Here is a 27,232-nt window from a genome sequence, read left to right as displayed (position 1 = left end):
CTTTATGCAATGGTTCAGAAAGATTCATTATTCAAGGGTGTTTCAATTTTTATTCCCAATTGTGATGCAAGTACAAAAGAGCTAATCATAATGTAAAATATGTAATCCATAAGGCGAGGATATTTGAACTTGTATCTATCACCATAGAAGTATATCAAGAAATTAGACATTTGCTGGGCTAGTCTCCTGTGGAGTTTTGGCAACAATGGAGATAGCATGAAGGCCAGATTTCAGTTCATCACCTAAAAGTTCATACACCATTCGGTGACGCTTTACTAGGTTCTGGCCATCAAACTTCGGCGAGACAATCTTAATGTTAAAATGAGTCTCATTTTCACCAGCCTTGACGCCTGCATGGCCAGCATGCTTATATGAAACATCTTCGATCTCTAAAACACTTGCTTCCAGGGCAGACTGCAGAGTTTGCCTGATTCGGTTAGCTCTTGAAATTACAATATTGGCTCCTCGTGAACCCATCTTTTATAAACGAACTGTACAGACCCACTGAATCCTGAATCAAATCGAGTTACCTAAACAAAACTAGTTTGAATAAGAAAATTCATCTAACAAAACTTGGATCTAATCATCAATGCAAGTGCCCCTTGCTAATTTGTATTATGGTCATAACGAAAACATCAACATAAAGTCTCGATCATGCATGAAATTTTGTATAACATTCCACCAAACATTGCGAGTCGACTCAATTTGCATGGAATAAGTCAATGACCAAAGTCAACGGCTTAATGGATGTCAGATTAACCGATATATAGCAATAAACACTGACAAGGCAAGAAATTAACATAATATGGGAAAGAAGATACATATACACTAAAGCAATGAATATAGTTGCAATACACCATTAGGAGCAGTCAAATGTTGCGTTATTTGGTCCTACCAGTTTAGTTCTTAAATATCGAAAGCCCTCAAGGAAGACTAGCAACCCGTCATGAATAAGGATCAATGTAGTGTAAATGTCTGGTAAAGTGAAAGTTGGTCTTCTGCCCCAACTCTACCTGGAAGTGTAGGGAATATTGGAGTTGAAGCCTAAAATATTAAAAAAATGGTTGTGGTATTCAATCTGCAACAAAAAAAATCAAGCGACATGTTAACATGGAAGGCACTCTGACCAGAGAACTTATCTCCACAACTTTATTCCCTGGTATGCTTAAAAACTACACGCCTTAACACAAAAAGCCTTGCATTCAATAATGGTATTGGGCAACAATCATTTTTGGAATTATCTTTGGGCAGAGTTTGAGAGCCTCAAAGGCAATTTTGATATCTTTCTATGTCAAGTTGCAAGCAATACCACTATGGCAAATGTGCAAGATTTTCAACTAGCCTTCTGTAGTGAAACCTCAACTCCAACCCAAGATGTTCCACAAGAGCATCTCATTTAACTCATCACACAAATTGGTCAAACAACCCGTTCACAATCTGAATCTCCAAGAGATAGCATTGGACGGGCAAGAACCTTTTTAGTCATTTTAGTCATTTTATTCAGTTGCTATTCAAAAGTTGCTATTCAAAATTGGTCAACTAACCTTTTTAGTCATTTTATTCAGTTGCTATTCAAAAGTTCTATACAGTCATCACTGCCTGGGAATGGGATCTGGAAAATTTCTATTCCTTCAACAACAAAGGTCTTTTGGATCTTCCATGCTGACAAACATCTAATTCCTAAGAACAAGAACTTCTAAGAACAAGATCAGGAACAGCAACATTCAGACAGATCTTCTACAACTCCTCATTCTTATTGAGCCTTTATAAATCGTCAACTGTGAATCAAACTTATACAAAGACTAGGTGACATCACCTTCAGTCAACAAAATCAATGTGTCAAAAGGGCATTTCAATGAAGAGAAATCAGTTCTAGTAAAGATCTTTGGTCAACAAAATTGGTAGTCAAAAGGGCATTTTCAATGAAGAAAAGTCAGTTATAGTAATCTTTTTAGTCATTTTATTCTGTTGCTATTCAAAAATCTACACAGTCATCAATACCAAGGAATGAGATCTGGAAAACTTATTTTCCTTCAACGGCAAAGATCTTTTCGCCCTTCCATTCAGACAAAATTCTAACCACTAAGAACAGGATCAAGAACCACAACATTCAGACAGATCTTCTCCGACACCTTATTGATCCTTTATAAATCATCAACTGTGAATCAAACATATACATAGACTAGGTGACATCTCCTTTGGTCAACAAAATCAATGTGTCAAAAGGGTATTTTCAATGAAGCAAAGTCAATTCTAGTAAAGCTATCTCGGTGGCTTGCAAGTCCCAAGCTATTAAGTTTGAAAGGGAAAAATAGTATTCAAATCCTTGAAATTTTGAGTGTGTCAATCCTGTGAATTAAAGTTACATTGGTTCCAGCTGCAGGCTCCAACAGGCATTGGATAATTTGTAGCATGGGCTGACATTCCAGTCCTTATATATGTTCATTTTCCCCCTAGCTCTTCTGTGTATCTCTCCTCTTTTGCTCCAATCATATAATCCTTTCAATCCTTTTGAATGAATCATGATAATTTTTACCAATAAAAGTAAGGTTTTAGAAAGTAGATGGTCTCTATCTTCTTTTTCATCTTCTTTTCTCTTCTGAATCATTGCAGCTCTCATCTGAATACACTAGCTGATGGCTTCAGAAGTCTTCCCAGTGATCGACACAGAAGCTAAAGCAGGTACCAGCATCTACAGTGATCAAGGTCTACAGAACTCCTACTTGCAATCATTACTGTGCCCTCTTCTCCCATAGGCACCAGCTGCAATTTTTCGATTTTTTGTTGAACTCTACTTTGCTTCACACATTTGATTGAAATCTTCTTTCTAAAGTCTCAAATTGCTTCCAATTTGTTGTAACTTCTTTTGATTCTCTACCGCCTGTCAACCCTGAATCTTTGGGAATTATTTTCCCACGAACAATATCCAGAGAAGTCCTCTCACTAGATAACCAAACATCCTATGACAACCTAAATTCCAATATTCACCATCAGCTATTCATCCCCAATCACTTAGAAAATTGAAAATATCCAAGATTAACGAGGAAAAAGTATAACAGCAAAACAATAGCTAGTTCGTACAGGGAATCTCCCATTAACCAGAGAAACCTAGCACTCGTATAAAAAAGACGGCTTATTTAGAGTGCAGCATATTCACCACAGACTGTACCATACACAGACCATAGGGTGATTAGGAACACTACATCCTCTCAACTACAAAATCAGATGCCCAGATTTAATCCTCTCTCAAAGATAAAAAGGCGATATACTGCAACACTACTAATTGAACGAGATCTGGAAACTTACAGTAGAGTCGAAGCAGCGCAGCAGATCGAGAGGAAACGAGCCGGCGATGAAGCGCTAGGGTTTTTCCTCGTTAATGACCATATACAACTACGAAGGCTGCGAAACATTTCCACTAAAAGAATCGAAATTAATTATTTACTAAAATACGTTTGAAAAAAATAATTAAAACAAAAGTTTACAAATCGATAATCGTTCCTATTTTCTCTTATTATTTCTTGAAATTATGAACATTTTTTCTCAATCTACATTAATTAGAAATGCAAAATTATTTTGATAGACAATGGAATAAGATATTTACTGCATATTCTTTTAATTGTACAAGTACTTATTGTTAAATGTCATGGTAAAAAACCTTTAAAAAATTATGGAAAAACCCTTGAAAAAATTATGTATGTTCTTTCTTGAAACTAAAAAAGGTTAAACTATGCTATCTCAATCATCTTAAACTAAGCACAACAAGAAATAATGATTTTGATAAAGTACTCATACTCTTACATAATCTGAAGGATTTAAGTCGTTTATAATCAGCATCACTGCTTTCTAGTAAAGAAACTGTAAACCCACACAAAACTCTTTAGACTGGGATTCCTTCCCTGTGTCCTAGTAAATAAAGCGTTTTAATGTGTTGAGGTCATTGTTATGCTCTCACTTTTTTGGCATCATGCCTAGATTGATAACCATGACAAATAAACATGCAAAAGAAAGACGAGAAATACCAAAGTTACCAATTAACATTCACAATTTGCTCCTGCACGTGTAAAGGGCTGCAAAATTTATATTTACAGTAGATTACGCCCCATCAGTCTTAGGATGCCAGTTTCATGATTACTAGAACCTCTAATCGAGGGGAAGGCAAGGAGCACATCTTGCAACAAAATTTCCCCAACATCTCGATTCTTGCGTATGCAAAATGATCAAAATAGAAGACTGTACTCCACACAAAACTCAGTCATTGAAGAAGTTAAACAGGTATTTTAGATCTTCCACGCTAAGCTGACTAGCTTTGTTGCCGCCGTGGTCATCTCCAAAAGCAGAAGAAATCATCTTCCTTTTCTTCTCCTGCAATAAAATATTTTCTTGCTGATCAGAATGGTTAAGACTACGAAGAATACAGAAGCATGTCCTCATTGCATGAATTATCACATAATGCACGAATCACCTTGTTTAACTGCCACAGTTCAATGATGATAGTTCTAATGTTAATATAGAAATTAGCACATTGGTGAAAGATAAGTAACTGCTAGCATCAGAAATATCCAGCATTTTAGCAAAGCAGCAGTGAAGCAGAAAATGGTAATTGGAGTAGGGAACTTGCGATCTCAGGCTTAGTATCTCACAAGGTCCACAGATTAGCTTGATAATTATGAGTCTAAGTAACCTATGATGCTTTTCCTTCAAGGATTCTGAAAACAAGCAATGCGCAGACAATATACCTGAAGAGCCAATATACGATCTTCAACTGTATCTTTTATAGTTATTCGTGACACCTTCACTGGATGGGTTTGTCCAATTCTATGCACTCGGTCAATGGCTTGCTCTTCAGTAGTTGGATTCCACCAAAGATCAAGAAGAATCACATGACGTGCAGCAACCATATTCAGGCCAAGACTTCCCGCTTTTAGTGACATCAGCATAGCAGTTACCTGAAGGAACAACAACAATGTCAAATAAATTAACAAATGGCTAGCAAAAAGCAAATTGCAAACAATCACAAATGATAGAAATTTGCACATGGTTTAGAATTGTCAAACCTCAGGGTCATTATTGAAGTCTTTCACAGCCTTATCTCTTGAAGTAAGAGACATTGTCCCATCTAGCCTCCTATACTGTATAAAATACTTATCCAATGAAAGCTCAAGCAAATCCAGCATGCCAGTCCACTGGGAAAAAATAAGGACCTTTTCGGGCACTTTAGGATTTAGGTTTAACTGATTAGGTTTGAAATTAATGGAATTTGCAAGATTATCAACAACTTTGGTATTTGAACCAGAGATTGACATCAGGATATCTAGAGCGGCTTTAATTTTGGAAGAGATGTAATGACCGCGGGTGATGGATTCTGGATCACAAGTATAGCTGGTCGAAGCTAAATCAGTATTATCATCAGAAATATAGCTCTTCAATGTATCTTGTGAAAAAAATGAATCAGAACCAATAATATTACTACAATCGGTTGCAGGACACAAGTTGTCATCGCCAGTTAAATGTTCAGACACACACTGATAGCAAAAGACGTGCCCACACATTGTGACAACAGCATCCTCAGCTAGGTCCTACAAAACGTATCAAGTATAAAAGTTGAGCTTCAGCATCAAAACTGGTCAAAAAGGCTTCCATGACAAGAAAATTATGGTCAGCAACTCAGCATTTACTAAAAGGACCAAAATATGCTTATGGGAACCCCCAGTGATAATGGATCAAATAAAGTTCTTTCACTAACAATCTCATAAGGTTTTAAACCAACGTTGTTCAAATGACAATATCATGGCACCCAATCTTCAGGTAGAAAAAATGCAGCAATAATTTCCTAAACCAAATATTTGATGGCTTATGAATTTCTCTTGGAAGCCAACATGATAGCTACACCACAGCACACTCTAGCAGTGAGATAATCACATGTAGAAGTTGCAATTCCTAAACAAATGTAGCCATATAGATAAAGAAAACATTTTATGAAACATAGTAAAAGGAAACAAGATTACTTACACTGCACAAATCACAAATTCCGAGAGAACTTTCTAACTGATTAAGCAAATGGATAATCATCTTCCTGGGAAGATGCTGCTCCATAGGCAATGAGTTCTTTCCACTGGTATCTGAATGGAACCCTTTGACAAGAATGGGGTGATCACAGGCTTGCCTAAGTCGCAAAAGCAGCAATAGAATATTTGCATAATTTTGTTTCAAGGTTCCAGCATTGGCATATTCCTGTATAGAGTGAAACTTTGCTTTCAGGATTGTTGAGGATGGGAATAGTTAAGTTATTCTGTTCTACAAGACGGGCACTATTATGTCCTTCCTAATCACACATTCCAAAATTAAGATGAATGTTGCATATCTTTTGAACTTTTGATTAGGCTACATGATCATATTTATTTCACAAAAAAAGGGAAACAAAGAACCATAAAAATCACACTAACACTAGCTCAACAGGACTAGAACTTTACAATGGTTCATCATATAAAAAGGAAAAAAAACAAAGACTTGGTGATCGTATAGTCATGATTGAATTGCTAAGTATATCATGTACTTCAACTCATGGTGCATCATATTCTGATTATATTAGTTAATTATAAATATCTTCCAAATTCCAACCCTACTACTGCTGATCCCATTACTTATTTATCCAGGTGATTTCTTCAATGCACTAAGCTCTCCGGCCATCATCCTTGACATTCTCTCAGCTGATCAAAATCGCACCAGTTACTTATATTACCGATGATCCCATTACTTATTTATCCAGGTGATTTCTTCAATGCACTAAGCTCTCCGGCCATCATCCTTGACATTCTGTCGGCTGATCAAAATCGCACCAGTTACTTCAATTACCGACTCATCCTCTCCACCACCGACATTGTTTTGGCAGGCAATTGCTTTGTCTTCCTCTCTTACCACTTGTAATGCATCAACTCTTGGTCCCCCAGGCCCCCCCCCCCCCCCCCCCCCCCCCCCCCCCCCCCCACACAACACACACACACACACACAAGCAATCTCTCTCTCTGCACCCTTTTCCCTAGACTTGCTGGAGGGATAAAAACTCAAGTTGTAGCTTTAGTATGGGATGAGATTTCAAATTTCAACAGTATGCCTCCTAGAAAAAGGATCTGCATGGCCACAAGATCAAACAATTATGGTGGAGCTTTTTGTGCTAGTTAGATTGAGAAGATTCTTGTGGCTAATAGAGGAGAATTGTTGTAGTCAGCAGAGGAAGCTATGATCTTACCAATGAATTTAAATTGGTTCTCACTCGTGATCAACAGATCAAGGCAACTGCAGGTGAAGAGGGCATGGAATGTGTTAGCTAAAGAACCAGGAGAGTTTGTCAAATTCAGAAGAGTTTGTCAAGTTACTACAACAAGCTAAGCGTGAGGCACAAGTTACATTCAGAAATGACTAAGTTTATTTGAAGAAACATAAATCCAAGGCATGTTGAATTTCTGGTTCTTGCTAATGAGTGTGGAAATGCCATCCATTTTGGAGTGTGAATCGGTATTCAAAGGAGAAATCAAAAGCTTCTAGATCCAGCTCCATCTTCTGAATGTAGTATTCAGAAGATCGTTGGGTGACTGCTAAAGCTCAAGCGAGTGGCCATTGGCAAGATTCTTCAACCAACAAAAGTGGGGAAGGATTTTACAAGGGGTGTGTCAGCTCTTTAATTATTCATTTAATATGAGATTTAATAGGTGTAATAAAAAAATTGTATAATTGATAGGGACAAAATCTGGTATATGAGATGGATAAAATGATGATTAGATAAGTAGAGAAGTCAGCAACTAACAGATACCTAACAGAATTTTAACAGTGTGATATAATAAAGTCTATGATAAATTATTTATTTTAGAAAGTTCATGATAGATTTGTTAAAATGTGAAGTCCGTGATAGATTTAGTAATTAACGCTGGGAACATTTCCATTTCATTTATTTTATCAATTTTGGTTTACATATTAAATGTGAAGCAAAATTACATGGTCAATGCATCAAATCATAGCAAAACCAGTAAAAATTGAAAAAGGAAATTTTTCTTTTTCCGGTTTCCAAAAGTAACACAGACTTCTTGCCTCAAATATAATAACCGATAAACCACTATATAAAAAAATGACCATCTTGGAATAAAGATTAACAATCCAACAGTAGTTAAAAACCTGAAAACCAGCTCTCCAATCAAATAAGCTTATTGGAATTGATTTCCATGCATCATACCTTGAATTGTTGTCGTGACTCAGCCTCTAGTTGCAAATAGAATTGTCTCTCCTCTTGCGAAAAATCCAGCTTTTCAAGGAAAATCGATTTTGGAGGTAGATTAAGAATTGGCTCCCCATTAATTAGTGTACCTAGTGGATACAATTAGTCATCAGTCAACACCAACAAGCAATTATGGCAGCGAAAAGTAAAACAATATACTGAAGTCACTTTATTATTTCCTTTCATTTGGAAGGGAAAGGTTAAAGTAGTTTAAAAAAAGGAAAAATGATAAAACAAGGAACAGACCTGATACAGAAAAGTAATTACTTCACCTAATGTCATATCTAAATATTAGCAGTCATAGAGCTTTGCGGAGAGTTCAAGGGAGAGGTAAAACCCATACAATGGGCCCTAAATAGCACCTCATGAAGAAGATTATGATGCCTAGAACAAAAACTAACAGTGACAGAAGAGAAAACAGAATTAGCGCACTTAACCTAAAAATATAATAGCACTTATATTAAGCATATGCTTCTCTATTATCAAATGATAAGGCAACAAAAAAACAGCAAAAGTATTAATTTACTTAAAAACATATAAAAAGAGAAAAAGAAGTCATCCCATTAGTGATTGAATTTAATATATAATCTAAAATTAAATTTAAATGCCACTAATACCTTTGGTACGACGAAGCAGTATAGCTTTAAAGACAGCCCGAAGCTTCTTATATCCACTGCTTGCATTTGTAGAAATTGGATATTTTATAGAGGCACAGAAGGAACTATAGTCAGCATAAGGATCATACTTCAAGAAGCAGAAGTAGCTGTAGAGGTCATCGATTGAATTCTGCATCGGTGTCCCTGATAAGCACCATCTTCTTTTAGCATGAAGACCAGAACAAGATCTAGACACCTGTGTTCTGTGATTTTTTATTATTTGAGCCTCATCTAGTATAATCCTGAACCACCGAACTCTTGCAAGGGGACCACTGCCAAGATCATGCTGCAAATTTTTCTTTCTTTTCCCTTTTCTCTTCTGTTTGTTCCCTTTTTTGGGAACTGCCTTCCTTTTTTTGTTGCATGTGAGCTGATCCTTTTCATCATCAGCAGCCAATAAATGAGTCGGTACTTCACGAGTAACAATTGAATAGGTGGTTAGAACAACATGATACTCTGTTAACTCCATAGGATCTTTTGTCCTTGCACCTCCATGGTATATTAGAACAGACAACTTTGCACTTTCAGGAACTTTCTCATCTAGCTCTTGAGCCCATTGTCGAAGGACACTAGCAGGGCATACGACAAGAGTACCACCAGCCGATTTTGAGTTTTGGGATGATGAGTGTGCACGTGAATTAGTCATTCTTTCAGTTTGCTGCTTTGACTTAGCCGAATAGCTAACCCCATCCTCATCCTCATCTAGATTTAATGTTTCTGGCATGATACAACTAGAATTGGCAGATGTGAATTTCAACTGTTCTGTCATTTGCTTTTGTATTAGAGCAATCATCGATACCGTCTTACCAAGGCCCTGTTACAACAACGGCAAACAATCTTTCATGTATTTCTACATTGGTAAACAAAGTAATAATCACATACACTAGTTGAAACATAAGAAGTCGAGAATGACCTGATCATCAGCAAGTATTCCACCTGTACAATGTACACTATTCTCCTTTTGAACCATCCAAGCCAAGGCTATTTTCTAGTGCACGTGATGGTGAGAAATCAAAGATTATAATTGAGGGAAAACTTTCTATGTGATTAAGAAGAACTACCTGGTGCTTTAGGAGAGGAACGGCCAACAGAGTGTCTGGTAGATCATCCTCAAACTTTGGTTGATCAAGGTTCTGCAACAAAAAAATGAAACTAGATTGTTGTAGGAGTATGAGATATTTAAATATGCTGGATCTGAACATAATCCAACATATATAAAAAAAAACACTGGACTTTAGGTAAAATAAGCTACATATGTAACGAATTTGATCTCTGAACCTAAGTTGCACTCAAATATTGCACAATATAACACTTTGTCAACCCCCTCTCCCCATTCACTATCTTGAACCCATTGTAAGCTGCATTAAGTCAGCTTAAATAAAAAGAATAAGAAAAACCTCTTGGCCACATTTTGTCAATAAAACTTAAGAACAGAGTATATGCTCGATATGATCTAGATTTGAATATGATATATTACAGCATCACCTGTTATGGCCTTGAATTAAAGGTATAAGAATATATGAAAAAGAAGTGTTTCTCAATGTGCAGTGATCACAATAAATAGATAAGAACATGAAGGTCAACAATTAAGCCGTTCAAAAGAAGAAGCGCCGGTTTTCCATATCTGTGAGAAGATGACATGCAGAAGTGGCTGTTTGTCCATTTGATGGCAAACACCTTCATGATGACAATGATGATTGTTTGTTTGACGGCTAATAGATGCTGAGTTGTGAAAGAAAAATGATTCATGTATTATGTCGACTTTCATTTAAACATTAATCTAGATATAATTATATAAGGATACAGACAACAAGGATAATTATACTAAAGCCATGTTTTCTTGTAAGTGAAGTTGTGATGAAGCATAGATTTTATTTGCCAGATAGAAGAGATGCTTGAGTGATGCAAATTTCTTTCAGGATAAGTCAATCAGCTACTTTGCATAGGAATAGGATAGGTAGGTTATTTTTTCCTAGACTCAGGGTGGCTTGTAAGAGAATCTGAAAGGTGACTGCTGATCTCCAGCCATAAAATGAGCGAAATGGAAGAATTCATAAACACATCAGCCAACCTATGCAAAATTAGAAGAGGTTTGAAGAAGCATCGAGAAAAATAAAGCAAAAGAACCTACAAAACTTGGATGATTTTCATTTTAAAGTGAATTCCATATAACCCTAAAAAGTATGATTCTGTATACTGTTCTGAAAGAAGCTTCTTTTCATCCAAATGCAACCCCAACATGTGATTGATGGAGAAACCAAAGCAAATTGTCTATAAATACTTGGTCAACAGATTTCCGAATATTGAACTAAACAGAATTGCATTTGTTCATGATAACATACATGCACACAAGGGACATACTAGCTGAAAAGAAACACCTGCAATGCCTCTTGATATATATGCCTCTCATCATGAATGTGCCTATCATCTCCCATTCCCAAGTTCTTTTGTCCATTGCTGGTTCCTGGTTGCTGCATAATGTTGGCTGATCTTCCATGGAATGAAGAAGGCAGCAGCCGATATGAAATGTCGCTTCCATGCAAATGTTTACTGTCTGCCCATTAAAGAGTAGAAAGTTATTAATACATTAAGGCATCAGATTATACTGTGATTTGTAGACCCAATCCAATGAAGACAAAAATTGTGCATTAGCAAGTAGAAATTACCTATACTCTCTACTGAAGGTTTCAGCTTGGTATGGGATTTTTCAAATACTGGTGGCTGAAACCTTGTTAAAGTATCAATTGAGTTTCCTCCAACGAAAGATGAACGTAGAACCCTTCCACCATGTTTACTTGTGTCAATCTCACCTTTCATCTTAACCATGCAATCAAAATCAGGTTGCATAGAAAAATGTATTTTTCTTTTTTCACTGATCTGACTTCCTGCATTATTATCAGAAGAACCTTTTGGTACATCTTTAACATTTGCTGTCAATTTAGAACCCCCACTTTTTCTGAATCCCCTACGCATAGGGTCAATAAGAGGTCGTTTATAATTTCCAAAGCTAGGTTTAAATACAGATCTGGAAAAATTTCCCATCAAAGAAGATGGAAGAATCCTCCGAGTAGGTTGAGCAGAAGCATCCACATTCATAACCTGCTTACAAGTAATTGCCTCAGATTCAGGATTCGACAAGGGGCAGGACTCAGTATCTTTGACTAGTCTCCTTGGAGGATCAAGGTTTCCAACAGATTGGATGTTCAGCTCCTCTCTTCCATCATTAACTGGTTGTTCAGGTTGTTCACATCCTGCATCGCCCATTCTTCTACTTCTACACTATTTCCTACAATTGCCCAAGATATATTAGAAGACAATGTGATGCCTACATCAGGCGGTGATGCAATCAATCTATGATCATAATTAGCTCTTTGATGAATCTGGAACCCACTTGATGAGATATTATTCCCTGTGTCAACAATTTGTGATTTAGCAGTCACGCAATCAACATAAATTTTAGTCTCCTTTGTGTTTAAACTCCAAACAATTCTTTTTGTGGAGAACCTCAGAAAGCATTAAACCCCTTTAACTCCAAACCCCAAAACCCCTTAACCAAAAAAAAAACAAGTATAAACCTTGAATTACAGACAGTTCAATGTCCGACCATGGGATTGACTATCTTATTCTCCTAAGTCCAGCAATTAGGTTAAAGTAAGATGGTTAGGTCAAAAACTATCCACTCCCATCCAATTGCAGGACAGCAGATGATACCAGGTTTGAACCAAAAATCATATTCAGGTGACAAGTGTGTCAGGCTTGAACCAACAATGTAAATTCACGTCAATATCCTAGAATGCGTACAAACAAGAACTAGGGAGAACAGATAAAACGACAAGGAATTATAAAACAAATAAATAATTTTAACAGAACATTTGAGAAACCACTATATGAGTAACATAACTAAATTTATCAAAAGCTAAATTTTGCTCAAGTTTTCTAACGCAGAAAACATGTTAAAAGATGAAGAAGCGACTAGAATGAAAACCCCTTAAAATCTAGTGGCAGTTTCAAAAATCCAAACAAAAAATAAATGAGCAGCCTATACATCCAAAATAACGAGTACTTCTAATGTACAGATTAATTACGGTTTCCAACCTAACACTATCATTTGAATCACACATTTTGCTTTAACTTGTCCGAGAAGATACTCTTTCCAACGAAAGCGAAATTTCAATTGCCAGCGCCAAGGATAGAGGAAAAGAGATTAGTGGTAACCTTTCAGTTCACTAGCGATCTCTGGCACGGCACCCAGTACCTTCGACTAGAATTGGATGTTAGCCAAAATCGCCAGTACCTTGACTAAACCCTAAAATCAAATGTAAAAACTGAACGGGAGGGAACAGATTGAAGAGGAGAGGAGACTAAAAAGCAAAAAGGGGTAGCATACATGACACGTAACGACGACTAGACCTGCACACGGCCCCGTAACTGGGGTCTGAACCAGTTCAGGTCCATTTAATCGTCGAATCGGTGGTTAATGATTTTTTTTTTATAGAAAAAAAATGTATTTAAAAGAATTGGGTTATGGGAACTCGAACTCAAGTTTCTCCTATTAGACTACAATAATTTTACACTAATCAATACTTTTCTTTTACGTATGTTATTATTCTTAATAGTTGGAAGAAGATTCAGAGAGTAGTGTATACTTGTGTGATTTAAAAAGTTAGGAGAAAAGAATAAAAACAATTCTAATCGTTAAGGGAGAGGGAGGGATTTTTTAACTATCGAGATTATTTGATATTTTTTTATTAATAGCTATTATTTAGTATGTTATTCGTTCAATTCTATAAATAATGAATTCATTTCATCATTTGCATACAATCTTTTTTACTCTCATATCGGGAAGAAGAAAAGTTTATCATTTTGATATTTGAAAGATAAGAAAATAATTAATCCAATAAGAATTATAATATTTAATTTATCGATAATAACCTCAAGTAAGATACATCAAAGACATAAGAACTTGTAGCAATATTATTAAGATTTGAAATATTCCTTTAAAATCATAGAGGATACATATACAACTTAAATAAATATAAATTTTCTTTATACATATTTTGTTTTGACTTATGATTAACTCATTTAAGATTTTCCTTTTAGGGTTTAGAGGTTGGGTTATCACAAGGTGTGTCAGATTGTTATCCTACACTTCTTATCCGGCACATTCCGTGAGCAACTAAATTTTTTTCGTTTTAAAAATTTATTTGTGTTCAATATTATAACTCAACACCTAAACCCTAAATGAAATAATCTTAAATGATTTAACCATAAATAAAAAAATAAAATAAAAAAAATGACATTGTTATTGTTTCAAATGCTCAGAACACTTACAAGTGCCTGAAATCTTCTATAAATCTTCTCTCACTCTGCAATATTCATTGTGATCAATTATTATTATTATTTATATAATCCAATATCATGCCGATTAATTTTGGAGGAGCACGACCCATAAATCGTTCATCAAACAAATCTGAAAGCATGTGTGGCACTTCCTCGCACATCTAATAAATAACATCTTAAGTTTTTCATCCCACTAAGCACTGCGTCATAGTTGAGATTCAAATTATGAGAGTATATATAGGTGCGATGAATTAAAATGGTTATTCAAATAATCTCAATTTTTCTATTATCTAAAAACTACTTCAATTTTAGTAAAAGGTGGAATCCATCATGCAGCCAACTTCGTTGAAATTCAACTTTTGCCAACTTTAATAAGTCTGTCTTATAATAACCAATTCAACCATAACCCGAAGGCCTAAAAACTACTTCAAAAACAAATGTAACGTAGGGATCAAGTATATAACATAATATAATTAATACGTAAAAGTTGGAATCCATCAATTCAACCCTATCCTGAAGCATGTATCTAATCACTCATATATTATTAAACATGTGGCAAAATATTCCTCTCATTTTGCCATTCATCTAATCTACGTGTACGCTATTCTAATTGTCTTTCTTTTTTGGAGAATAAAAAGAAAACTACGTACGCCCCCTTTCAGTTCTGATAGTTAATTATAATAATTTAAGATATGAGATGGGATTTATAGTTGGATGCTATATAAATTCAATCCTTGATTCAATCAAGCATTCTACTTCCAATTACTTAAGCAAAGAGACAGCCATGGCTTGTTCTTCTCCTCTGTTTCAACTCATCATCGTGCAGCTGCTCGTTGCAGCTTTACTGCTCATCCATCCTGCGGCCTCCCATCGCCCACTCGTCGGAGTCTGCCAAGCCAGCGGTTACCTCCCCGGCAAGTCCGGCCACTGCGACCCCGGTTTCGGCTCCGACTGCTGCCAGCCCGGCAAATCCTACCCGCAGTACCGCTGCTCACCGCCCGTCTCCGACCGCACCCGGGCCAAGCTGACCGTCAACTGCTTCGAGGAGAACTGCGACGGCGGCGGACCCTCGGAGTGCGACGGCCAATACCATAGCGACCAGGACATGGTGGCGGCGCTGTCGACGGGGTGGTACCACGGCGGCAGCCGCTGCCACAAGATGATCAGGATCCACGGCAACGGGAGGAGCGTGGTGGCGAAGGTCGTGGACGAGTGCGACTCCGTGAATGGGTGCGACGACGAGCACGACTTCCAACCGCCCTGCCCCAACAACGTAGTGGACGCTTCGCCGGCGGTGTGGGCGGCGCTGGGGATTGATACCGACGTGGGGGTTTATGACATCACTTGGTCCGATGTGGGAGGAGACTAATGGTAGTTCTCCTCAAGAGAAAAATAAATGATTAATGAGTGATTAATGTGGGGGTATAAATGTAATTATACAGATAAACTATTTATACGCATCCGTGATTAATGAGTGTTTATTAGCCATGCAAATGGGTGTTGTTATGAGTGTTATGATCAGACCCGCAAAGACCCATCTAAGGTTGAGACATGTTGGATAAAAAATTAATTTAGAGTTTATATCCAGGTCACTCATTCAAGTCACTCAGGAGCCCTACTCGGCTACTCACTTGGGAGCCGCTATTCACTCAGATCACTTGGGAGCCGCCACTCACCCACCCACTCGGGAGCCCAAGAGCCCTAGCTCTTGACTCGTCGAGAACGCGACCGAGCTCGGATTCCATTCGTCTAAGCTCGAACTCCACTTAGCCAATCTTAGACACTTGATTGTGCCCGATCCCTGCACAGCCCTATTGATTCCCCTTCTATCTTTATTAGTCTATCAAATCACTGTCATATATGACATGATCATAATCTTGCTTCTTGTTATCACAGTATGAGACTGAATGATGCGACTTCATGCTATTATAACATTGATAAAACATTTTTCATATTTTGATGGGACATATCTTCTGACAAAATCTCACCGCGCAGATATTCTCCTTAATTAGCGACAAGACAAGCCAATATGACTCTCTCACTCTTTTACCTATATAATCTCCTTTCTCTGCACACACATACAGGTACGCGCGCTCACATCTTCAACACGCTTCTTCCTTCAATTTTTTTTCTTTCAGTACCGAACTTGAACGTCGGAGTAGTCAAACCAGGTTGATTTGTACCAGGACAACCCGACCTTAATATACGTAAAGATAAAAATTTTCTTAAGCCTTCATCGTTGTGGTATTTGTAGGGTTCTGAAGATCATGGTTCCTTTTCTCCTGACGCAGTAACACTGGTATCAGAGCCAGGTTCCTCCTGTTCAAAGACAAACAACAGAGAAAGGCCACCGTTCGCATGGGTGCTAAGTGCCCGATACATCCAAGGATGACGCATGAAGAAGAAGTATCAAGGGAATGCCAAGGCCAAGCGGGTCCTTGTTGAGAAGATTCTCAATTGAAGAGTCATGAACAGGTGTTATATCCTTAATATACGTAAAGATAAAAATTTTCATTAAGCCTCACCGTTGTGATATCAATTATTCATGTTTTTCAGCAAAGGTGAATGATGTTTCATGGCTATGGCATTTTCGTTATGGCCATCTAAACTTTGGTTGAAGACTCTATGGTAACTGGACTTCCTCAAATTATTGCTCCTTTCTGAAATCTGTGAGGAAAATCATGGAGAGCTAAGCTGGCCTTGTGCGGCCCATGACAACCCTACGCAGTTCAGCTACCTTTCTTCTCTTCTCGTTAGAACATTTTGTATTTAGATATTTGTTTATATTTTCGATCCAAATAATTGGAACGAGGGCATAATTCATCAGAGATGAACACTAAACTTGCAGCTGCTCTTCTTCATATGGATCTTCTGACGAGCGTTTAAACTATCGACCACCAAGCTACACCTTACCCACGAGACCACCTTCCACAGCTTCACGACTCCGACCACCGTCACCCTCACCGGCACCTCCCCCTCGAACTCCAGCGGCACCATCTTCTCCTCCTCCTGCCGCCGCAGCTCCTCCGCCTTGGCGCTTCCCAGCTCCACCGCCTCCCCCGTCGCCAATGCCACCGTCAGCACAGACGTGTTGCGGTGCCCCTGGCAGAACGCCGGAAACGCCCCCTCGCACAGGGCTTGGCCCGAGTAGAGGACGCGCAAGCGCGAGCCGCGGCCGTAGCAGATGCCGAGTCCCTTGTTGGGGTTCGACGCCGTCACCGTCACGTCGAAGGCGGCGCGCACGGTGCCGTTCCCGGACATGTCGAAGGAGGTGACTTGGAAGCCGTCGACCGAGTAGGCCGGCAGCATGGGGTCGAGGGCGAGGTAGGAGATGCCGAGCGCGGCGGCCAGGAGTACGAGGGCGCAGGCGGCGCAGCAGAAGCACCGACAGCAGCAACGGCGGAAGCGGCGGCGGCGGAGCCGCTTCTCGGGTGCTACTGTGCGAGTGGGAGAGACTGAGGCGGCGGCCTTTTCTGATATGGGGGACTTTGCGGCGATGGTCGACGGCGGCGACTCGACGTCCACCATCATCGGATGTACTCGCTTTTGATCGGCCATGGAGACGTGATTGATCGTCGTGACATATCTGATCACACTGCACGGGAGTATTTAATTTATTCCGTCGGCGGAGGAATTAATGACGATAATAAATTCAAATCGGATTAAATTATTCTAAAGATTACTGAACTGACTTCGATATATCAGAAAAATCACAAACAATCGAATGTTTTTTCTCTTGCCGGAACCCTATCACATCAAATCAAAGATGACCAATTCTACTACATAAAATTCTAGTTTAGCCCTGTATTTTATAAGTTATTGACAAAATATTACTCAACTTGAAATGATATTAATCTACCCTTTATGCCCTTTTTACTTATAAATGCAGACAAAAAAAAAAATACTCTTTCATCATTGTTCCGGTCAAATATCACGAATGATCAAGTCATCAGTCAACGAACAGCCTGACGTATACGACCTCCTGGATGAATTAGGATGCGGGATACTACCAGGACTTGAAATACAACCGTTTCTTTTTTGTCTTATATGTAAAAAAAGGGTATCTGAAAAGACCAGATCTGACAATCCCGTAACGGCATGTAACCGTCTGTTCATTCTCGGACTGTCGTATATTCGCGAGAATATTCACATTCCCTTTAGCAGACCCTGTGAGATAGCAGTTCGCAGAAGACGTGAAAGTGGAGCTTAGGATGGAGTCAACCGAGGCGGAGTGGCCGAGAGGAGACTTGAGGCTGAGCTGGCCGACATGAGGCGATTGAGATGGTCGAGATGAGATTGGCTGAGACGAGACGACTGACATAGCCAAGATGATGCAAGTCGAGACGAGACGACTGAGATAGCTAAGACGAGACTGGTCGAGACGAGACGATTGAAATAGCCGAAACGACTGAGACAGTCAAAACGAGGCTAGCCAAGATGAGACGATTGAGATGGCCGAGACGAGGCTGGCCGAGATGGCTTCGAAGGCCCAAGTGGAGGCCAGGACTAAACCCATGCTGGGCCCAAAGTACAGTCTAAACTCGAGATGACAGATATTCCACTCCAGTAGGATCGAGTCCGTGTTGATCCATCTTACCACATTGGCTCGAATCTTAACTTTTACATTACTCTTAACCTCTACTCCAGAGGAAGCCACGTCCTCCATGACACCTGCATCAATCATAATTTTGGTTTTTCTATCCAAAATCAAACGGAATCTAACTTTCCTTCATTCCTCATCAAAAGCGCCTGTCGGATCTCTCTCCCAATGGCGCCCACCTTGAAGCAACAAGATTTTTCTACCATTTCATGATTAACTCCATAATGTTAAGGAACGAGCATAATTAACAAAGCTTGTTGTTGCGATGCATGTGGTGTTAATTATATCTGTATAAGAAGTGTATTTTTTTTGTTCAAAACAAGAACGAAAACATTAAACTTGTACTGACAATGTTACTGTTATATGAATATAACTTCCGACCTTTAGCAAGAAACCTTTCAAATATATTTCATCTGTCACTAGAGCAAATAATTGTTAATATATTTGCATCTCTTAATGCTTGCACGGATGAGTTGTACATATCTAATAAAATCACAAGGCTTTTCTTTATGCAAAAGTATTCTCCAAAATTATACACATAATTTATCTATTATTTACACAAAAACTAAATTATATTTAACATCCAATGATTTGGTTGAGCTTGAATTTAGCTGTAAACCATAAAAGGATTGCTAGTGTGAGATTTAATAAAAATGTTTGTCAATTATTTAGTTGAAGGCTGAGACAAATTTGAATTTAAGTTATAAATCACAAAGGAATAGTATGAACGTTTCATAGATGACATTAAACAAAATGACAATAGATTTTAATATGTTCAGTATAACAGTAGGAGATATCGACAACTATGACACATTAATTGCCATAACAGAATGGAATAGGCGTAGCTTGCGATACTCCAAAATTAGCAAACAATATTGAATTCTGAAGCACTATAGTAAGTGTGCAGTATGATGAGGGAATCACCAAAGTAGAAACACAAATCAGTAGTAGATTGTATATCAATAGGATCACTTACCCAATCATCAAAATAAGCATGTAACGTTAGAAGAAATGATTCTAAGGAGAAGTCAGTTGATTTTGAGGGAAAAACTATTCTGGACCATTAAGTTATTTAAATCAACTGTTTGATCGACTAAACCACTTTCAAATCATCAACTAAGATCAAATTTGGACTCCTTGCCCTTCTAGGAATATTTATATAGTATTAATTTAACAGTAGTTTAATCCCTCTATTTAATTGGACAACATTTTGTCTTCTGTGAATTCATAAGATTACAGAACAGTTTAAACAGCACGTTTGATCAGGGCATTAACCAGACATGAATCAGAATTCTGTTTTTTCTTTCCTTTCAGAAATATGTTCAGCATATGAGCCAGAAGGCAATGAATTTTGTTCACTAATAAATAAAACTAAGAAAAAGGACCTGACCTACTTCTGTAAAATCTGGCGACCCATGGAGCGAGATCAGTGTTATCTGGGTCTCTCTTATTGATGGAATAGTAATCAGACCAGTATGAAGGTGATAATCTATCAGTCAATCCCTTGTGGTAAATGCAAAATGGGAGCCAGTCTTCTCCACCATTCATCCTCCTCTTCCTCTCCCTGGGATATGCTAGAGGAGCTTGGACATATCTGCATTGCAATATTGTTAAATCTTTCTTTCAGATGACCAATTTACTATATGGAGAATGAAATAAAATGCATGAACATGTACCTGATACCATCATGTACAGCGTCCCAGCAGAAGTGTGTGTGGCCAAATATATGACAACCTGAACTGTTTTTATTTTCTCCATGAATGGACCTTATTCTGGCCTCCAAAAAATCAGAGCCAATTATCTTTGGAAGGTTAGGGTAGAAAAGCATTCTCTTCTCTGGACATAAGTCTTGCCTGTTGCAACAATCAAGTACCAATATACAAGTTATATGAGTACATAATGAAATTTACTCCCAAGTGTACAATTTCTATGAAAGTAATCTAGTGAATGACGACTACAAATAAATTTTTAATGTTTGCTTCTATTCTGTACTTTTATTTTTACGCATCACCTACTAACCTCACCTCTCCAAGTGAGATTCATGTCCCAACTCTGTTGGGTTCTTGAATCCTATTCTTAGTGAAAGTAAAGTCTATGGTTTTTCAGTGATGGACTAGCCTCACAAGGGATCTAGTTAAGATCCATTTCCAAGAGGATTTTGGAATAATTTTACACTTGTCGAAGGGTGTAGCACTTGTTCATTTGAGTTTGAGACTGACAGTTAACAGTGTTAAAGAGATGATTAAAATGATTTCTGGTACTTGGGTTTTCTCATGCTAGTGTGGTATCCTGGGAAAGTGCATGATGTGAATTAAGCCATTTCATCAATTGAAAGCAGTGGATATCGGCGTTCTTGCAAACAATTGAGTAGGTCGACAACAAAGGTTTGCAAGTCTTTGTAACTAAAAACCCCAATAGATGTCCCTAGCACTTAGGATCCTGCATTATCAATTCACTAACATTAATACTGATGATTGTCGACAATACAGTTGTAATACAAAATTACCTTGGGACAAAATGAGAGAATGTTATCAATTGAGAGCAATTCTTTTGCATTTCTTGAATCAGTTCATGGTTCTTCTCATTCATAGTATCAAAGAAGTGAGCTAGGGCAACATCATCACTTGATAGTTGTGAAGGCCACCTACAAGCGTGAAAATCCTTGCAAGCCTGATTATGGGTAGGAAAATAAGAATCACAATTAAGGGAATGTATCAAAACAAGGTCTTTGTTATGCACAATAAAGCCACAAATATAAACTGAAAGCAACACTATCAACAACCTGATGCCAACTTTGTTAAGAAGGGAAACAGGTAGCATACTTTTCTACGCTTGGTCATTTTGGAAAAGGCCCCTCAGTCAGCTAGTTGGAATCTCACTAATCTCTACCATGATAATGCCCATGAAGTAGCTCCATCCTAACTTGACCACTATATCGTTCATGAAGGATGAGAAGCAAAGCAATTTGCATTGAAGTTTTAAGATGGGACTAAACCTTCCTTTAAAAATTTTACCAACTAAATCCACAAAGCCTGAATTAGAACTACAAGATAGGGGAGATAATTTGATTAACATTATCTGATTCAGGTTAAAAAAATGACCTGTCCAACTATGAAACACTTAATCAATAACTAGATTATGCATGTTAAACGTGCTTGTTGATACTGTGTTGATTGTATCTTATTCTACTTCTAGGTATGGAAACTCACTATTCTATATAGTAAACTAGTTAATTGACCTGCTGTTCTTCCTGAACATGTTGGCTCAACTACTCATGTAATATTCAACGTATGATTTCATGTTTGAACCATTGATGATGTTTGCATCTTAAACCAACAACAAGAAAGCAGTAAAGATGGATCAGCTGTGTTTCTTTGGTTTAAACATTAAGTAGAAGTCATGTCCCAATTTACATCTAATAAGGTTGTAATTTTAAAGGATTGTTACTACTCTGAAGGAGCGTGACTATTTTAAATAAGAAGGTACTAATTATTATCGCAATTAAAATGAAACTTAGAATGCCATCCTAAGGTTTGATTTGGAATTCATGTTTTTTTTTAAAAAAATCCTCTAAACATTTCTAAAAAAAGGTCATTTAAGCACTAGCTGAGTAACAATTGTAATTAACTTGTTGAAATTGAAATTGCTCATGTGAGATCATTTTTCCTTACTCAAAAGAGTCCTAAGCAAATGAAGATGCTGGACATGTAGCTAAAAGGATAACGACTCAGGAAAACAACCACATAATTCTTGCATTGAAACCATAATAGAAGGTTATTTAAACCTCAACATCATCGAAGGTCAGTGGTTCATGGAGAATACTAATAGAAAGGTGTTATCATGATACTGGTAACACAACATTACCAGGTGCAATATCAAAATTCTAAGTTCATTATCAAAACCATGAATTACTAAAGAAACCTTATAGTTTATTATTATATCGTTGACATCACAATAGTGATAGAGTGACCCGAACATCAATGACCCACTACCCAGCTGTTCGACCCATGGAGCCTCAGGTTCACGTTAAGCTTTGGGTCCCCAAGACTTGTACAAGCCTTGAATTGTATATCATGTGCTCCTGAACAAACCTTGAAACACTCTGTGGATTAGGAGTAAGTCAAACCCCCCACACTGACATGCTGCTTGAATGTATGTGTTTGATTAATTTTTTATGTTAAATTGAGGGGTCTATTTGCGCAACGTCCTAGGCACTCATGCCAATCTGGATGTCTTGGGTAGATTGAAGTTGTTGGTGAGGCTCAATTCAAATTAATCCCATTTACATGGTTGTGGATAGTATTCATCACAACTTGGTGCTTGCTTTTATTTAAGAACACAAGCAGTATAAACTATAAAGAGCATTCTTAAAATTAACAAGCACAAATTTACATCTTACCATCTCAAGTGAGGGAATTCGAACACTATTTATATCTTTCTCTCTGTCAAAACTCTGCAAAACAAATCACCACGCCATTTAAACATTCAAAATCAAAAGGAATACATAATTGACTCTTTAAAAATCACATAGTTAATGTTTACCTTGTGATACCATGAAAACAATGGAATGATACCCACACTGCCCATAATTTTCGGAACAGTTTGTACTCCTAATTCGTTACATGTTTCAAGCAAAGCACTCAGCTTGTCCAGTGAATCCGTCTGGAATAACAAAATTGAATATCAGTTAAACGCAATGAAATCACAAACCTGTTAGACTTTTACAGCATTCTCTCAACATTAGCATGTTAGAGATTCACATATAGGAGCTAATCGGAAAAGGATGGAACAGTCTCATTATTGGTTGATGCAGTAATGAAGAGCACCCAATACTAGCTAGAACATCTTACAATTTTTCCACCTTCACTTCGGCACCACAGGTCATGGTTCCCCGGCACATAGAAGATGCTGTCAAACCTCTTCTTCAACTGCAACATGGTAAGCACAAAGTTGCTGATTGTTTCCGCCACATCTCCAGCGACAATCAGGACATCCCTCTTCTGCCACACAGTTGGAAGGCGCTTCACCCATTCCATGTTCTCCCCATAGTCTGTGTGCAAATCCGATACGACAAAGATTCTAATGTCACCTGAATCACACGGACCATGGAACAAACAGGTTGCAGGCAGCACCCGTTGTCTTCCAACAGATGGGACCTTTGTGCGTCCGGCGCATCGTCCGGCAGCCAAATGATTGAATCCATCCGGCAAACGATTAACCAAGCTCGGTGATGGGGAACAAGGCAGCGAGCACACTAGGGCTACCGTCATAGCAGAAGCTAATCAATTAGGCATCGAATGAACTCGAAAATCTTGTAGGAGTAGAACATGTAGCGACTTTGGAACGTGAATCGGCAAGTTTGTGGGAAAAGGTAGCCAAATTCGTGAAAAGGCGGGCTCTACAGCGTAAAGGCACTGGCTTTGACTTGGTGAATGCGGTAAAGCATCCTTGAGAGGATCTACAAGATCGGCAGTTCAAAATTCACAAGCACGGAATCTCTTCGGATCCATCGAAGGGAAGAACCAGGGCAGAGCTCGATCATTAAAAAAGATCAAAGACAACGGAAGGGCCAAACTGAGGCCATTTCCGATGAAATTCCAAAAGTAACCCTCTCGAGTGACTTCGGTAAGATCTTTGCACATACCAAATTCAATTTTAGCATCACGCTGGATTCGCAGCAAGAGCATCAAGCAATCCATCCCCAAGATCTATAAAACTGCTCCTGCAAGAACTCCAAAATCAATTTATCTCGGCTTTCAATCGTCTTGACTAGTTCGATCTATGCCAAGCAGATACAATACAGAAGTTTAACAAAGAAAACCTACGACAAAAATATCGACACTATAATCAGCTGCCCAGAGGAGGACAATTGTGCAGTGGTACCGCCATTTCTGTTGGTTCCAAGTAACTCAGTGTCTGTGCAGGTCCAAGCTGCGCCTTTTCGTTGTCCCCAAAGCCAAACACACGACCTCCATTGGTGACTGCCACAGTGTGGTATGCTCCAGTGCTGATCTGAGATACACGGTGAGAACTCAAGTTCCTGAGCAAGCGGGGCTCCATAACTTTGTCGGAGCTTCCCCTGTCTGCAAGGCCTAAGCTGCCAAAGCACATCCATCCAAAGGCAAACACAAGGCCTTCGTCTGTGACCACGAAAGTTTTCCTTTTCCTTGCGCACACCTGCAATGTTAGTGCCAAACAATCAGCATTCAGTCGACTACAAATCTCTAAGATGAAGGAGAGTGAATTTATCGAACCTGAACAGCAATGTTACACTTCATTCTGGTCAAGAATTCAGGACTCGTCTTGTTATTCTCATCCCCGTGGCCTAAAGCTCCGCAATAGCCTCTGCCCCATGAATATACCTGGAAAAAGAGTAATCATTTACAAACTCGCTGAAAGTTAAAATTAGCAGGAAAAACTTATCAAAATCTTCAAGTGAGACATACATATCCACTTGAATCGAGTGCCACTGCATGTTCATCTCCAGCAGAAACTCGAAGTATGTGGATATTCCTACTCTTAAATGACTGGATAGCACGTGGTGCGAGTTGATCCTGTTGATCTTCATAGCCAAGGCAAAAGTTGGTGCAAGAACCGAAAGAATGCACAGTTCCATCATCAGTCACAGCCAAGGTATAACTTGCTCCAGCAGCAATTTGAACGATGTGTCCCTGCTCCTCAAATAGTGAAATAACTGTAGGAACTGGCCGGTCTGAAGTGTCTCCGTGACCAAGTTGCCCGTGTTCATTACTGCCACACGTATACACTTGACCTTGCAGTGTCAGAAATACAGTAAAATTAAAGCCAGTGGCAACCTGAAAATGTAAGAGATATTGTTTCAGAAATTGAGGAGGTTAGTAGATTCAATAATCCAAATGAACTTAGAGAAACACAAGGAGTAGAAATGGTTACATTGAAATTATCACATTGATGGAGATGTACCTGCTTGCAAGGAGTTCCCTTCATCGTCTCCACTGCAGTAGGCCTGAATACGATGCGGCTTACTTCTCCATGACCACAACAAAATGACGACGAATTGTCCCCACAAGTAAACACCTAGAAGCAAATAATTTAGCCAGGCCATGCCAGAAACAAAGTAGACAAACTTCAACTACACTATTTATCAAATCGAAAACATAAACCTCTCCTGATTGCAAAACAAATGCAGCATGTTTGTGAGAAGCAGAGATATGGGCGACACGAGACGGAGAAGGAAAATTAATGCGGCTGAATGCAGCAGATTGTTTCGTCTCTCGGTCATGATCCAGCACCCCACTTAAACTAGATCCACAAAAGTAAACTGACATATCACGAACTAAGAGGGTATGATATTTTCCAGTGGCTATTTGCATCTGCATAATAAAATCATTCAGTGATAACAAAGTATCAGGAGGAAAACCTTGAAGCTTAAAAGGTTTTAATCTTCGCTGTACTTCGCCTGCTGATGTCTTGGCGCTGCTGAAGGATTGCTCCACCGACTGCAAGAACCTGAGGACCTTCTTCCAGTTATCGCCACAACGGTGGAGCAGCTTTGCACGCGCAACGGGAGGGAGAGAACTGAAGATTGAATTGGCTTGGCAGTGGCAGCATGCAGCAAATTCAACCATGGACCGAAACTTGATGGGTACCAGCTCATGAGCAGCACTGAACATTCGACAAGTCGTCTCGAAACAAGCGAGGTCGGACGCACATAGTTGACCGGAGCTCAATATCTCCAGAATTAAGTGCGCCGGCAAATCCACGATACAGCAGGGTCGTCCACTGCTATCAGCCATTGTAAGCTCTCTCCCGGACCCTTTTCTGGATACTGAAAACCTGAAAGAGAAATGCAACTAATGATCTTCTGCTCGTGAAGGAAACAATACCGAATTAAACAAGGTTTGCAAGCTGTTCTTGTCGAGATGCTTGCTTTACGAGCTTGATAAGAACTCCTGAAGAAATAATCAACCGACGCCGAGAAGAAAGAAGAGGCTTCTGATATATAATCGAATCAGAATGAGGGAAAAAAAATTCTAATCAGATTGGCTAAACTCGCAAAAACTCAACGCTTAGTGCTTCGCCACTAAGTTATTTGATATGTTTAAAAAATTTGTTAGTCAAGAGAAGAAAAATCAACTGACTGAAAAACAAAGATTTGGTAAACTAAAATTTAGAAAGAATGCTTGAGCTTATTTAAGAAGCTCACCTTCCTCTAAGGTGAAATCATGTTTCAAGAATACGCTAATACTCTATTTTATACTAAAGAAAGATTGGTACAAGTCTTAAGTCTTGTACCAATCACTATAAATTAAACACTCTCTTAAGTCTTATTATGCTTAACTTCCTTGATTTCATACCCTTTTCAATCATAAATAAAAAAACCATCAA

General features: G+C 38.5%; 5 protein-coding genes and 1 long non-coding RNA gene across 6 annotated transcripts; 1 reads left to right on the top strand and 5 right to left on the bottom strand.

The window, feature by feature from the left end:
• Positions 1-120: 120 nt before the first annotated feature.
• On the bottom strand, positions 121-3,393 carry LOC141821941 (uncharacterized). Its single transcript, XR_012601229.1, has 2 exons — positions 3,307-3,393; positions 121-511 (listed from the first exon to the last, which is right to left on the bottom strand). It is a non-coding gene; the product is annotated as an uncharacterized LOC141821941 (long non-coding RNA).
• A 744-nt stretch (positions 3,394-4,137) lies between these two features.
• LOC141819551 (helicase-like transcription factor CHR28) lies at positions 4,138-12,189 on the bottom strand. Its single transcript, XM_074706815.1, has 10 exons — positions 11,592-12,189; positions 11,304-11,479; positions 9,987-10,058; positions 9,839-9,913; positions 8,887-9,739; positions 8,228-8,358; positions 6,013-6,234; positions 5,058-5,579; positions 4,740-4,949; positions 4,138-4,365 (listed from the first exon to the last, which is right to left on the bottom strand). The coding sequence occupies exons 1-10, from the start codon at positions 12,187-12,189 to the stop codon at positions 4,252-4,254; spliced, it is 2,973 nt and encodes a 990-aa protein (XP_074562916.1). The 3' UTR covers positions 4,138-4,251.
• A 2,860-nt stretch (positions 12,190-15,049) lies between these two features.
• LOC141819840 (putative ripening-related protein 1) lies at positions 15,050-15,634 on the top strand. Its single transcript, XM_074707102.1, has one exon. The coding sequence runs from the start codon at positions 15,050-15,052 to the stop codon at positions 15,632-15,634; it is 585 nt and encodes a 194-aa protein (XP_074563203.1).
• Positions 15,635-17,088: 1,454 nt separating this feature from the next.
• LOC141822177 (NDR1/HIN1-like protein 6) lies at positions 17,089-17,823 on the bottom strand. The gene has a single exon (XM_074709608.1). The coding sequence runs from the start codon at positions 17,821-17,823 to the stop codon at positions 17,089-17,091; it is 735 nt and encodes a 244-aa protein (XP_074565709.1).
• A 2,329-nt stretch (positions 17,824-20,152) lies between these two features.
• On the bottom strand, positions 20,153-24,363 carry LOC141822176 (uncharacterized). Its single transcript, XM_074709607.1, has 6 exons — positions 23,716-24,363; positions 23,408-23,527; positions 23,265-23,318; positions 21,372-21,535; positions 20,542-20,718; positions 20,153-20,459 (listed from the first exon to the last, which is right to left on the bottom strand). Exons 1-6 carry the CDS (start codon positions 24,133-24,135, stop codon positions 20,237-20,239), a joined length of 1,158 nt encoding a protein of 385 aa, XP_074565708.1. The 5' UTR covers positions 24,136-24,363; the 3' UTR covers positions 20,153-20,236.
• Positions 24,364-24,551: 188 nt separating this feature from the next.
• Positions 24,552-26,640, bottom strand: LOC141819791 (ultraviolet-B receptor UVR8-like). The gene is made up of 7 exons (XM_074707049.1): positions 26,299-26,640; positions 26,008-26,217; positions 25,808-25,921; positions 25,312-25,680; positions 25,120-25,227; positions 24,749-25,042; positions 24,552-24,644 (listed from the first exon to the last, which is right to left on the bottom strand). Exons 1-7 carry the CDS (start codon positions 26,638-26,640, stop codon positions 24,552-24,554), a joined length of 1,530 nt encoding a protein of 509 aa, XP_074563150.1.
• Positions 26,641-27,232: the final 592 nt, after the last annotated feature.

The sequence above is a fragment of the Curcuma longa genome, chromosome 2, assembly GCF_044706935.1.
Source record: "Curcuma longa cultivar G26 ecotype Majalengka, Jawa Barat chromosome 2, ITB_CL_G26_1.1, whole genome shotgun sequence".
In the NCBI taxonomy this organism is placed as follows: Eukaryota; Viridiplantae; Streptophyta; class Magnoliopsida; order Zingiberales; family Zingiberaceae; genus Curcuma; species Curcuma longa.
The sequence above is the reverse complement of the archived record's forward strand: the minus strand, read 5'-3'. Positions and strand labels throughout refer to the sequence as shown.

What these genes read in the sequence shown, in the direction of transcription:
- LOC141819551 (XM_074706815.1), bottom strand. Translation starts at nt 12,189, where the DNA reads ATGGGCGATGCAGGATGTGAACAACCTGAACAACCAGTTAATGATGGA. An exon ending in TTCCTCTCCTAAAGCACCAG is followed by an intron (nt 9,914 to 9,986) that starts GTAGTTCTTCTT and finishes CACGTGCACTAG; the next exon opens with AAAATAGCCTTGGCTTGGAT. An exon ending in GAATTTGTGATTTGTGCAGT is followed by an intron (nt 5,580 to 6,012) that starts GTAAGTAATCTT and finishes TACGTTTTGTAG; the next exon opens with GACCTAGCTGAGGATGCTGT.
- LOC141819840 (XM_074707102.1), top strand. Translation starts at nt 15,050, where the DNA reads ATGGCTTGTTCTTCTCCTCTGTTTCAACTCATCATCGTGCAGCTGCTC.
- LOC141822177 (XM_074709608.1), bottom strand. Translation starts at nt 17,823, where the DNA reads ATGGCCGATCAAAAGCGAGTACATCCGATGATGGTGGACGTCGAGTCG.
- LOC141822176 (XM_074709607.1), bottom strand. Translation starts at nt 24,135, where the DNA reads ATGACGGTAGCCCTAGTGTGCTCGCTGCCTTGTTCCCCATCACCGAGC. An exon ending in TGTTTTCATGGTATCACAAG is followed by an intron (nt 23,319 to 23,407) that starts GTAAACATTAAC and finishes TTTGTTTTGCAG; the next exon opens with AGTTTTGACAGAGAGAAAGA. An exon ending in GCTGTACATGATGGTATCAG is followed by an intron (nt 20,460 to 20,541) that starts GTACATGTTCAT and finishes ATTGCAATGCAG; the next exon opens with ATATGTCCAAGCTCCTCTAG.
- LOC141819791 (XM_074707049.1), bottom strand. Translation starts at nt 26,640, where the DNA reads ATGGCTGATAGCAGTGGACGACCCTGCTGTATCGTGGATTTGCCGGCG. An exon ending in CACTCGATTCAAGTGGATAT is followed by an intron (nt 25,228 to 25,311) that starts GTATGTCTCACT and finishes CTCTTTTTCCAG; the next exon opens with GTATATTCATGGGGCAGAGG. An exon ending in AGTGTAACATTGCTGTTCAG is followed by an intron (nt 25,043 to 25,119) that starts GTTCGATAAATT and finishes CTAACATTGCAG; the next exon opens with GTGTGCGCAAGGAAAAGGAA.